Genomic DNA, 14,010 nt, shown 5'->3' with positions numbered 1-14,010 from the left:
CGCGTGCCCTGCCACACTGCACTTTTAACAATCCTTCCAGCTTCAGTCGACTGCCAGTATCCTTGCTAGACAGCACCGGGCTGCTAAAGCAGAACTTAGTAAGGGCCGTTCGCGTCCAATTTCCTAGCCGGCCTAATAAAATTTCAATTTTGTGAAATAAACTAGAATTTTGCAGTGTTAAATATCTGTAATATTTATTTGATAAAAAACAAGCTTAAAAAAAGTTATTTACTGAGGTGACTTTAACAGTCGGTAAGAAAAGTAACTCTACTTTTTCGGTGTTTTGTTTTCGAACGTATTTAGTGAGCAGTGAAAAAGTGTAAAGAAGGAGTTGAGGAAAGGTATAAATCTTTACTTACACGTCTGACCAAGCTTACAAAAATCAAGTATGAATTTCGACTGCTACTTAAGTCCGAATAGATAGTTGATTATTACCAGCCTGCCATGAAGTGTATGTTAAATATTTTATAAAGACTTTTTTTAATCAAATTAGTAATTAAAACAAGACTGAATATGTGCGACATAGAGCTGAACCCACCTGTATTAGAGATGGATCCAAATAACAATGGTGAACCGACTGCGGTGATAGCCGGTGAAAAATGCTATTCTCTGCGACCAAGATCAGCAGTGAAAAGAAGTGACGAAGAAGAAGAAGAAATAGTAACTTGGCGTCGGCGACCAAAACGTCGACCAAAATCAAAACCAGCACCTCTCAGTAAATATAGAAGGAAAACGGCCAACGCTCGTGAACGTTCGCGTATGCGTGAAATCAATGAAGCGTTCGATAGTTTACGCCGTGCTGTACCGCATACCGGTTGTCGTGAATCGGAAAAACTGACCAAAATCTCTACATTAAGGTTAGCGATGAAATATATAGCCGCTTTAAGTGCTGCCCTGTCCACTGATACGAAGACCGAGTCTGATGCAGAATCCTTGGTGAGTGATTCAACCACACTAGAACTATCGACTAGCGATAGTTCGTTAACACCGCCTTTACCACCGTTATCTGTACTTGACACAAGTTTTTCCGATCCATATACGGATTTTAGCGATAGTAATATAACCATACCACTTGATCCGTATGCGGATTTCCCATCTTTCGTGCTGGATGATCCTTTTCCAACAGATTTCAGTTAGCATTCCATTTGTTTTTATTTAGATTAAGGTAATATTGAAGAAAAGTGTAGACCACCGAGTTGAGATCACTTTTTGTTTCGTTCGCTCTATAAAGCAGCCTTGTTACTAAAATATACCCGCAATTTACAAGCAAAGAAGTTTCCTTTTATAATTTCAAACTAATAGATTTAGTGTTCAATGATAATCTTTTAAGTTAGGCCTTAAATATTACAGTACTACTTATAATTAAAACGATTTATCTATAAAACTATAAATAGATATTAAATAATGTTAATAATGAAAATAATATTTCCATGTTGATATATTTGGGATAAATGTCAAACCATCGTCAAAAATGATATACAGAGCGATAAACATCTTTTAGATTTTCATTTTATCTAATTTCTTAAATACATCCTTTTAAAATAAAATCACTTTTTCAAATAGATAACCTAAATATAAAACCGTTTTGTTAATGAAAGACTTTTTTAAAGTGTAAGTGGTAAGAACAAATTTTATAAGCTGAACACAGTTTACACTTAATGAAACGTGCGTTTAATGTAACAAAAATTTAACTTCTTTTTTTTTAAGGAAAATACTATTAAATATATTTTGAAATTCAAAGACTTATTATTTTAAGAATAAACTTATAAAATATAAATATTATTCATAATTTTACCAGCAAAATTTTTAAATTTTGAATTCGTAAAATAAAGCATTTTTTCTAATAAACAATTGAATGTATACATATCATACTTATATTGTTAGTAAAAAAACTCCTATACATATATAAATACAAACTTTTGTTAGTAAATACGTTTAGTTTGTTTGTAAATAGTTTTTAGTAAGTATATTTTAAGTTGTTTATTGCAAAATTCGGATTAGCTTTAATTATTTAAGCTCTAACCTGTTTTATAATATTAATCAGATTTTGAGCTTTTAAGGATTGTATAAAGCTATTTTTGTGCAATATAAAATTTAATATAGGTAATTTAAAAAAAAAGTATTTTTTTTAATTATTTTGTAATTTAAATATTACGTAAAAAAATGGGAAAATGTATAAAAGAACACATAGTGTAAATTGTTGGCATTTATTTATTGAATATTTGAGATATGGCGATATATTTTTTAATCGAAGAAATAGTAAAAAAGTATTTAAATTCTTACAAAAATTTTAATTTAATTAAATAATTTACTTTTTCTTTCATTGACTAGTTGTTTGTGCACAATAGGACCAACAATGTAGTTCAGGTATCAAATAGCCTAAGTAACTGTAACACAAACAAATACTTTGTTTGCTACTTAATAGCCGAATTGTTCTCACTTTTTGCTTCGTTTAGTCTATGATAGTTTTGTTAAGGAAAATGTATTGTCGTTATTTTGTTTATATATGATTTAAATTACATCACGAATGTTTAAGTGATTAGAAATAAAGTCTGTATTTTACCTTCTTTTTTTGAATTGATCAAAAAACAAAAACAATTTGTACAAAAAAACAAAAATATTATAGTAAATTTTTAAGAAGACAATTTCTTATTATTTAATCTAAATATTACTTGTTATTACCAATTTAGGGTCTATACAATTATTTATACGTTTAATCAGACTATCTCGTCAATTTTGATGACAAATATTTTGACTTTTTTTTTATTTAATTTAATACAGCTTTGTGTTTCTAGCTTACAAACACTGGTATCAAAAATCGTTAACTATCTAACAGAACGTTTCAATCAATGCAGCATTAAATCAATAATAATAATAATCATTCAGATCTTGTCTTTTTATTTATTTAATAAAAATAAATTCCAGATTTATTAATAAATCATACAGATATTTTCCCCTTCCACTAGTATTATTGGTACTTTTTGATTGGAGAATTAGACGACCTACTTATTTCAGTTAACTTTCACTAGTTGTCAGATAAATTACTACAAAATGGCGATCGGCCAAAAAAATTATAAAATCAACTACTTTTTAACAATTATTACAATAATCGCTAATACAATATTAATTTTCACATTTATACAAAACTGACTAAAATTTTCGTTAATTAAAATAATAAGTTTAAACTTTCTTGTAAATTTTAGAAATATTCCATTTTGCTTTCTCAATAGAGAAAACTAAAAACGATAGAAATTTGCAACTGCAGAACTAAACTCAATTATGATTTACATCAAAATTAGAGATATGTTGAACGAAAATAATGTTCAATAATAAAATAATTATCAAATTGCCCAAATCGTTTAAAAAATAATTATAATTTTTTAATTTTAAGACGTCTCTATTTGAGATCATTAAGACCAAAGACTCTTTTTTTTTTCTTCAGAACTTCAGGCCGCGTTGTCTCATTAAAGACAACATTTCTTATCACCGGGTTTTAACTGATGGAATGTACACATTGTATACATTTGCTGTCTGAAAGAAGTAAGATGTAAGCTCTTTTTAAGTAAAAAAAAAAATAAAGTAAAGTAATCGCCAATTTTTTCAGGTGGGGCTTAACGTCCAACTACAAATTAGGTGCCGTGGACGTAGGCGACTAGCAAACATACTTTACTGTAAAATTCTTTTTATTAACCATTAAATAAAATCCAAGGCCTCTAGACCGGGAATCGAACCCAGTACCACAATACATATTAGCTTCGCAGGTCTCGCCTCTAACCGCTCGGCTTCCGTGGCGCTTTGTAAGCTCTTTTTATTTACTGATAATGATCTAAAGATGCACAAAAAAAAAAAATAATAATAATAATTTTTTCAACGGATCTGTTGGAAGAAGTTGCAGGCCAAAGACGAAGAAGACTCTACGATTTTGCAGCTGCTATATTTGATTTTACGGAATGTAGCTGATTTCTCCATCTTTATTTCCTTACGTGCGCCAAAACTAACTTCGAATAGGATATATAATAATTACAAATTTAATACTGAAATAGGTTGAGTTTGAAATTTTATCCATTGAGTGATATACGTATTTAGATCGGTGAGTTTGTGATAACATAAATGATGTGCTGCCACCTATTTGTGAAAATACTTTGTCATGGAAACAATTGATCCATATTAAATTATCTAATATTTCTTTAAAAATCCTGTTTTTATTTTTATAATTAGTTTATGAAACTGTTTTTATGAAATCCTGAAATTTTAACTTCGATTTATTGAAAATTCTTCTTCGCTTTTTTTTTTGCTGTATCTTAATTATAATAATAGCTGATGCCATATTCTATGGATTTTCTATTTAAGAGTTCTCCGCTCATAAAGAACCACTACTAAGTACAATACCTAGAAACTTAAGAGAAAGAGAGTAATAATAAAGCAGAGGAAATAAATCTCGTACTTTTGAATTTAAAAGCCAACAATGAAATGTGAATTTTTACAGGTTCTTCTAAATTACTTCATAAAACCACTTTGTTGATCGGCAAAATAAGGAAGTTTTAAATTTTGGAGTACGTCAATATTCCTCCTGCCTTTTACAATCAAATAGCTTTACCGGCAGGCAACATAGTCCTTATTTTTGGCTTTATCTCGACAGACTTGGAGTCCTCCATTGAATAGAATTCAACAGATACTTGGAAAGTTGAAGAGATGGCTAGACAATAGATTAAAACTCACTCAGGACAATAAAAAACTTATGTAAGTATATTAAAGCCAGTCCTGGGCCTGTGGCATCGAACTTTGGGGTTCAACCAAACGCTCCAAATCTCCAAAGGATCCAGTCCTTGCAGTCTAAAATTCTTCGCTCCTTTCCACAGATTTAAACATTCCTTTCGTCACTCAAGTTGCTAAAACAGGTTACAGAAAACTCCATCTTAACTTACAATCTCATCACAATCTAATGACACAACACCTTTCTTCTAGGACACTTCTAGACGTCTTAAAAAAGACTTGTGGCCTCACGAACTCCTCTTTGACGATGAGAGTAGATAGTGAAAGTTGTTACAAATCTGATTGTATTGTGGATATTCTAAGATTACAACTATCGCTCATAACGCAATAATGCGTTGATTGTAACTAAATCAACAATTACTTAAAAAAAGTTCTTGAAGTGAATAAAACCATTTTTCAAAGGTTGTTGAAGTGATGGCTGATTTTAAAAAACAGGCAGTTTGTAAAAGGAGTCCTGAACTTAAACTTGGTAAGAATGGGCATTCAAAGAAATTTGGAATAAATTAAGATAAAGAAATTTATATAAGTAAGAAAGCGTATATTATATTATTGAATAAATATTTAGCCTAAAGTTTAAAGGCTTTAAGTTGGCAAATTGTTATTTTAATTTTAAAATAATCAAATTCATAGTAAAAAAAAAGCATTCTATCTTAGCGCACTCTGTACGACGTCTAACAAACTATAGTTAACAAATACAGCCAATAGATGGTGCTAAGATCAATTCTAGCACAGGCCGTTACTTGTCTTATTTTTTAAAAAATAATATTCTCCTTTTATAACATTTGCGCTTGACAAGTCCCGGAACCAAATGGCTATAAACGTTTCCTAACAAATAAAATATAAGTTTAGAATAGGTAGCCTATTAAATGGCGACTACTATCTCCAGTTTGGTTATTGTGTAAAATTCTCTCAGAAACAACGCTGAAAGCGTTGAAAGATTGGCGTTGTTTAGTAGCTAGCCTCGTTCATGAATAGTTTCCAAACGACAGATGCGTTTCTTTCTGTACTATATTACTACCAACTCCTCCATTCAACTGTCATATGAAAGAGCTTCTACCAGTACTTTAAACTTGTTAGTCACTTTGAAAAAAGGAATTTTAAGAATAAACTTTTTCTAAAAACAAAGTTTACACATTTGTATACTTATTTTATTGTGTAAAATTTGTCCTATTTTATGTAAGAAAGATCTTTTAGTAATTTTCATCTAAAAAAAAATTGTTCTCAAATTGAATGTTATTAAAACTGATTTAGATTAGATGATTCTGAACCGTGATTTATAGGCTCTAGAAAGCTTTAAACATCCAGCGTACTTTGTTTTGCTACTAAATCGTTTCTTTCTTTTGCATGCGTCCAACGATGATTGCTTCTAGAAGACTTTTCTACTCTACAGCGAGGTAACTAAAGATTCTGCCTAGGCAGGGTTACCCAAATTTCACCTTAATTATTTGCTAACCATTTCTCTGTGGTCTAGGACCAAAAGGCTGCAACTTTCACCATCATTCAGTCAAATTACTAAATTCTGTGTTCTTATTTCACTCCTTTTGAATCCAATACAGTAGTATGGACATGTATAACATAATCTACGTAAAGAAACTATTAAAGAAGATGCTGATCATGATGATGCTTACTCCGTTGAAGATCCAGTAGTCCACTTCTTCAGTTAAACTTTGTTTACTAAACTTAGCGATTAGTTGGAATCTGACTGAGTAAAATCGATATTCTTATACATTGAACACTACGATCGATTGTGATGTACCGTAATGTACAAATCTTTTAAGATTGCACTAATTTCCCAGACCCTTTGTATAGTCCTAGATTAGATTAGTTTAGAGCTATAAAATCTATTGTGGTTCCTATTGAATATGGACGTCTGTAATGTCTAGAATAGGGGTCCCCAAACTACGGCCCGCAGGCCACTTGCGGCTCCACTGAGGACATTTATCCGGCCCTCGCCGCACTTCCGGGAGGGGCATCTCTTTCATTGGTGGTCAGTGAGAGGAGCATCACTATATGTGGCGGTGTCGCAAAGCGCTGTGTCGCTCATGTACTACTTCCGAAGACGCGGGACACACGCGTCACGGCTCCAAAAAATAACAGCAAAAGTAAGAAGAAAGGCAAAGCACTATAACTAAACCGGACATTGACCATCTCATTAGCCAAAAGCAGGTCCACAATTCCCACAGAAATACTGGGCAGTTTGGTGATTTAAATTTACTTGTTCTTTATTTTAAATATTCTATTTGTTCCCGTTTTGTTTTTTTTTTGCTTTAAAATAGTTGGTTTTATAGTCCGGCCCTCCAACGGTCTGAGGAACAGTGAACTGGCCCCCTGTGTAAAAAGTTTGGGGACCCCTGGTCTAGAGTATGTATGAGTTAAGAGTATTCTCTGAAGAATAAGGACAACAAGAGGAACCTTATCTAAACTTAACTGATTTTTGACCCCACTTGAATTATTTTTCTATAAAATAATTCCTTATTTTGAATTACAAATCAGGAAATCGTTGCAAGATTTCTTTATTTGCAAATCTTAAGGCTGAGATCGTCTCTTATCTTGAATATAAAATATAGTAATTTTTTAAAGCATCACCCAAAATACAATTGTTCATTTTCTTTGGAGATTTTATTTTTCTGTTTTAAGTGAACAGTACTACTTCTACAAAAATTATCCATTAGGGCAGATGTAATCATACGTTCCAAATCTGGCAGCATTATATCCATTACTTGTCAAGATGATATGATGAATTCCAGACTAAAACACTTTAAAAATAAGCTGTGCACTTTATATTAGAATATCTGGGCTACATTTGAGAATTATTACCGAAGCTGAAAGCAATACCAAAATCTGTATCTAATAAAATTTTTATCTCAGAATATGACTATTTCATCAAAAGATTACTTTTAAGCAATGCGATAGAAGAAACTGGACCATGGACTATCTGGTTTTATTAATTCGTAATTTTTATTTGCTCTTATACAGCTAGAAAGGGAAGGTACTGTAATCGTGCAAATTTTCATCAGAAATATCTGTTGAGGTCCAAAAATTTTCTTTTACAAATAGGTGTATTTTAGAGTTTTTCGTGACTAAAAATCACACAGAGTTCAAAAATTTTATATTATTTGTTCTACTTGTCACAATCGAACCCGACAATTAACTTTTGGACAGAATCAGGCAACCATAAAATTACCTAAGTCGATATTTGAATAATTTTTTGGGGGAAAAAATTTGATAAAGATCGCTTCTGAGGAATGGGTGGTAGCTTTTCGCGTTAATTGTCATTTTAGTTAATTTACGTAATTATCACGAATTAAATATTAACAAAATGGTGCATGAAATTAAATAATAAGCAAAGAAATGTAAACAAAGGATGAAAATGTTGTTTTAGGTACACAGTGCTCGATATCTTTGATTTTACCTGTTCTAGCATGTTTATTAAATCTCTGACCGGTTTCGGACAGTGACAGAATGTTTATTGCGAGACGTTAATGGAAGTGAAGACAAAATCTCTCTGAGGATGATAAAACCGAGTCCAAAACCGATCATTGGCTATACTGTACAATTAACATGCATGCCAGGATCGGATAAAATCAAAGATGTAAACAAAAATAGTTGCATTTGAATGAATATTTAGTGAATGTTACATAATTTAAAGTAGGTGGAACTTCCAGAACTTTAGTTCAAGAATAAGAATAATGTAAATTACTGACTTGTTAATTGTTTAATTAATTATTAATTTTCTTGACTTATTAATTTGAATAAGAACAATATACAGCCTAATAAAAGACGAATTGCTGTGTAATTAATAAAATGAATAGAGATAGAGACATTTGAACCAAATCAGTCAAATCGCTCATCTTTAACACAAACATTCAGAAAAATCAATTATTCGAAATTAAAATGAGTAGACCTTAGAAATGTATAATACATATAATAGCGAAATAAAAAAAGTATATAATATATGGCTTTTAAATTGATTATAATTTCTTCGTTTTTTATTATCAGAGAGATTAAAATTAATCTAGCAATGTCGTCACTTGAAGAGGAACGCCTAAACTTTTGCTAAAAGAGGAGTACTTGATATATATTTAAAAACAAGAAAATGTATTTACATGTATTATATATATATATATATCTGTATATATTTAGAATTCAAGTAAAAATATGTCCCACTGTTTCTCGACTGACCATTCCAATTAACATTGAGTGTGCGTACGATTGCAAGAAGCGTTAGCCTGGAGCTGTGCTCGTCCGTACAACTACGCATACACCCTGAGGAACATTATATATATATATATACAGGGAACCCGGGCCGAACACCGACCTGGTATTTCTTAACCGGACCGACATATATGGATGAAATTGCCCCCTCTTTTCCAACTTCTCCCTCCAAAATTCACTCACACCAAAACACTAGGCTATATATCATTCTTCTTTGTACTTTTTTTTTTTTTAATTTTTTGAATGCCGTCTCTTTCGCTCTAGTATTATTTTTATATATTGTCCTCTTTGTCACACTGGCGGAATATATTTATTCGGCACAATCAACACAACAAAGTATAAGAAATAATGTCCACTTTCTTACTTTACTCCTTTATCTTATTCTCAGATACACACTCTTGAAAGAATCTCATACCTTTATTTCTCCTCTTGTCCCACCAAATATCTCTGTCTTTGTCCTCGTATTTTATTTTTCTTTGAATCTTCTCAGACCAACAGCAGTCGGACCAACTAAGAAAGCCGTTTAGTTTAAATACCGGTAGTAGCTGTTTCTTTAAAAGAGAAAAAAAATCAAATGAAATAAAATCACAGATGAATGAAAAAAAGAATCTTTCACCATGTATCCTGTTACTGCTAATTATTCATATCAAACCGTGAAGAATTTACTTAGTGAACTGATGAAGATTTTGATAAAAATTGGTAGCATTTTTGGGGGGGCTAGGGGGCCCGGAAATTTGGCATGTAAGAGTGGTAAATTGTTTTTGCTATTATAAGCAGGTAATTAGAAAATCCGGTTTACAGACCTCAGGCACTATTGGTAATAAATCCGTCCAAATACTGGCATACGCAGACGACGTAGATATCGTTGCAAGGTCCCTCTCAGCGCTAAAAAAAAATGCTTTCCGTGCGCTTCAGAAGGCGGCGCTACCTATGGGCCTCACGATCAACGAAAGTAAAACAAAATACATGTATGTCGGACGTGGCAATGGGCCTCCTGGAAACGGTATTCAAATAGACTCCTCCTTTTTTTTTGCTAAAGTTGAAGAGTTCGTGTATCTTGGCTCCCAAGTCAATACCTCCAATATCATTTCGCAGGAGAGCGGCAAAAGAATAACGATAGCAAACATGATATTTCGGTCTGATCCGATATATGAAGAGTAGCCTGATCTCTAGGAACACGAAAGCGAGGCTATATAAAACACTGATTCGCCCAGTTTTGACGTACGCCTCTCAGACATGGACTATTCCCAGAGTCGATGAGGACAGGCTCCTGTTCTTTGAAAGAAACATCCTTTGAAGGATTTTCGGTCCTGTGAAGGAGGGAGATGTATGGAGAAGGAGACGAAATAGGGAGCCATATCAACTGTTCGGAGAGGTGGATGTGGTAACGTGTGATAAGGTTGGGAAGACTGAGCTGTTGCGAGAATGGATGGCGGATCGATTCCCAGAAGATCACTCGAGATGGAGATAGGCGGAAAGAGAGGAGTAGGTAGACCAAAGTTGAGATGGGAGGATGGTGTCATCAGTGGCGCAAGAAACCTGCTAAAAATGAGAAATTGGAAAGCGGCTGCAAATGACCGGGAACTATGGAATGGACTCATTGGGGAGGCTAGGACCCTCCAAGGGTTGTAACGCCAATTAGATAGATAGATAGATAAACTGATGAAGCATGTAAGAGTGGTAAATTGTTTTTGCTATTATAAGCAGTGACTAAATATTTTGTTTGAATCATTGCGCATGCCTGACAAGAGCATCCGTCAATAAATGGTTGTACAGGAAATCGCTGGATTGGTGAGTGGATTCTGGCAAGACCAGAGGCTGGCGAAAAGAAAGAATTGTCCATGACGAGGGCGTCCAAATGTTTGTTTCTACGGCAAATGTCAAGGCGATCCTATAGTGTGGTTTACTGAAGATAATTAGTGAATGGCTAGCTCAGTAAAGTCACAAAACGAGCCAGAAATCACCAGTATCTTCATGAAAACTGGTAAAGAAGTGAAGAAGTAGAGTTAATGAATTAGGAAAGCAAAAAGTAATGAGCATTTTAAAGTTCCAGAGCATCAATGAATCCATCAAAAGAATCAAGGAATTCCAAAGGAAAAAGCTGATGAGTTAGTAGGTTCTTTTCAATCCTTACAATAGCCCATTACTGGCTGTCAAAATAAAAAAATTGTATAAGGTTTGCGCAAACTGAATTCCAAACAAAAAGATGTACAGAATTTTAAGGCTAAGAATTTGCTGGGGATTATTAAATAGGGCTTAGGAACTAAAAAAAAAAGTAAACATAGACAAACTTTTTACCGGACATCCGGACTAAATCGCTTACCACTTCTTCAACATGAAGATAATAAAACGGGCACATTGCCAGTAGAGAACTGAGGAGTTCGTAGATACTGAGGAACTGAGGAACATTGGACTGAAAGTGGTTGGTACCGAGGTCTTTTATAAACTCATCTTTAGCGGATTACAAAAAATATTATCACAAGTTCATTTCCATCTTTATAAAGAGATTCTTATAATCACTAGCAGCAAGCTTGAGCTCACGATTGAATTGCCGTTAGATTTTCGCTTCCAAAAAACCCTCTAATGTTCACTGAGCGGTTACGGACAGTGTTGTCTCTAACTTCTCTACACTGACTCTTAGTGTGGAATCAGTTAGTATAATCGATATGGGATCCAATCAAGAAGAACTAATTAATCTCTAAAGAATAATGAAAGCACGAAAATCGTTCAACACAAAGAAATCAAACAGGATAAAGTCGACAGTACTATTTAGAATGTGGAACGCTCCAGGTCCCAATAATTCAAACTAGCGACGAAATCAAGAAAGGAATAATAGCAGTTGATTTAAATCGGTAAGAGTGGAGTGGAGTTGGAAGATTTTTCGGAGTCTGAGGCTGTACTTTTGGGAATTGGATTTGATTCAGTGGGATGACTCTATAAACCTAAGACCTCGTATCTTTATGGATTTGAAAAGGTACTATAATAAGTATCCTATAAGGGCAGGTTAAAAAGTAACCAGTTGCGAAGATTGAATGTGATAATCGGATGAAGGTTAGGAATTGAGCCCAAATGGCCACTCTGCCTTAGGCACACTCTTGGATAATAACAATTAATGTTGAAGTGTGTTAAGAATCACAAGAAGAGGTCAGCCTTCGGCGCCTCCAAACTGGCGCACTGTCACATTTAGGAGGCACAATTCATTTTCGTTTAATAAAAACACGTAACGATAAAGTTGTTATTTTTATGTAAATGTTGTTTTTTGGAAGGCAATAAATTGTCTCTAAAAACAAAACAGTTAATGTTAAACGCAAAGAACAGGGAATGAACAAGGTATTTCTTGAAGAAAATGTCCCCTGCGACAATAATTAAACCGGTATCATATGTATACATGTGATAGCATCGCAAGAAGGAAGAATATTGCTAAATAAAGGATAAAATTGAGGAAAGAAGAAGCAAAAAAAAAAAAAAAAATTTAATGAATGGCTGGCGTTCAGAAGTTGTAAAAACAGGACTGGAGAGCACACAAACTGGATCGACAAGTCGCACTTCGCCAAAACGGTTAACTAGACACCATAATCAGGAATGAGACTGGATTTAAAGCAGATTATACTTGACACAGTTATCGTCACAAACAATAAAACGCGGAAGAGATAATAAGTTAAGAAGATATGGTTATTTATTTATTCAAGAACTACCGTACAACTCGCTAATATAAGAACGTTTCCTTTTACTTGATAAATTGTCCAATTTTAATTTTTTATTAATTATAATTGAAGAAGTTAGTTGATAACAGATAATGGTACAACACCCAGACTAGATTATGTCAACTAACAAATATTTCTTTTTTTGGATTAAAAGATTAGAAAAAACCGTTACGCTACATCTGAGATATTGAAACAAGTTTCTTATCTAGATAGAAAATCATGAAAAAGAATGCAGCTTTCTTCAATGTAATTAAATTTATCTGAGACTAAATTTAGGCAATAATTAAGAGCTCTCTGATTGGCCAAAAATTTCTTGTTGAAAAACAGAAACTTGAATTAGCCGTTTTGATTTGTGGCTGCCACAGAAATTATACTACCTCAAAGAATTTAAATGACCAATGGACAGAGTTTATAATTATACTTAATGTAAATAATGCCAACGGCCGTACCAGTGCGTACAGAATGGCGAGCAATGGGCAATGGAGGCGTATAAGTTCCTGCATTGGCCATATGATTATTTCAGATAAGGTCGACCCTGGGCCGGTTATTGACATGGCAGGGGACAGTATCTGTCCTAAATACAGTTTCGAGACTCCTTTTCAGGTGTGTATTAAACCGAGGACTGAATGGAGGGTAAACTGGACGGATCAGTACCGGAAGGGAGGCATTTGGTTTACCGATAGCTCCAAGATGGACTGTGGGACTGGGTCTGGAGTGTATGGGGTTAAACCCGAGGTACTCATTGAGAGATCTCTTGGGAGATACGCCACAGTCTTCCAGGCCGAGGTTTTTGCTATTAAAATATGCGCTGAGGAAAACCTGCGGATGGTACCTAGAAATAGGGAGATTCGCATCTTTTCGGACAGCCAAGCTGCACTGAAGGCTCTCGTATCCTTCAGAATCACCTCTTCCCTGGTCTGGGAATGCAGGAAGGCCCTAGAACTACTGGCGCGGCACAACAAAGTTCGGTTGGAATGGGTGCCGGGTCATGTGGGTATTGAAGGGAATGAAAAAGCTGATTATCTGGCCAGGAATGGGGCTAACACTCCTTTCATCGGTCCAGAGCCTGTCCTGGGGATCGCCAGGGGTTCGGTTGCGCGGCTTTCAGAGATTGGATCTGGAGGGAGCACGAAAAGAACTGGGTGATGTATCCTGGGGTTAAACACAGCAAGACCTTGATGCCTTGGCTGTGTAAGCAAAGATCCAAAGAGACCCTGTGTTTGGGCAGAAATCAGATTACTCTGATTACAGGCCTATTCACGGGGCACGGTCGGTTCAAGAAGCATCTGCGCAAGGTGGGGCTTATCAGCTCGGAGCC

The 14,010-nt window shown here is 34.2% G+C and overlaps 1 protein-coding gene across 1 annotated transcript; it reads left to right on the top strand.

Moving 5' to 3' along the window:
* On the top strand, positions 1-2,562 carry LOC141452724 (uncharacterized). The gene has a single exon (XM_074125113.1). The coding sequence runs from the start codon at positions 514-516 to the stop codon at positions 1,135-1,137; it is 624 nt and encodes a 207-aa protein (XP_073981214.1). The 5' UTR covers positions 1-513; the 3' UTR covers positions 1,138-2,562.
* Positions 2,563-14,010: the final 11,448 nt, after the last annotated feature.

Source organism: Rhodnius prolixus, unplaced genomic scaffold (genome assembly GCF_049639745.1).
Source record: "Rhodnius prolixus isolate KJV_2025 unplaced genomic scaffold, Rpr scaffold_3, whole genome shotgun sequence".
NCBI classification, from domain to species: domain Eukaryota; kingdom Metazoa; phylum Arthropoda; class Insecta; order Hemiptera; family Reduviidae; genus Rhodnius; species Rhodnius prolixus.
Note: the sequence above shows the minus strand (reverse complement) of the source record. Positions and strands in the feature narration are given on the sequence as shown.

Bases quoted from the DNA above. Each gene is read 5' to 3' on its own strand.
- LOC141452724 (XM_074125113.1), top strand. From the start codon at position 514: ATGTGCGACATAGAGCTGAACCCACCTGTATTAGAGATGGATCCAAAT.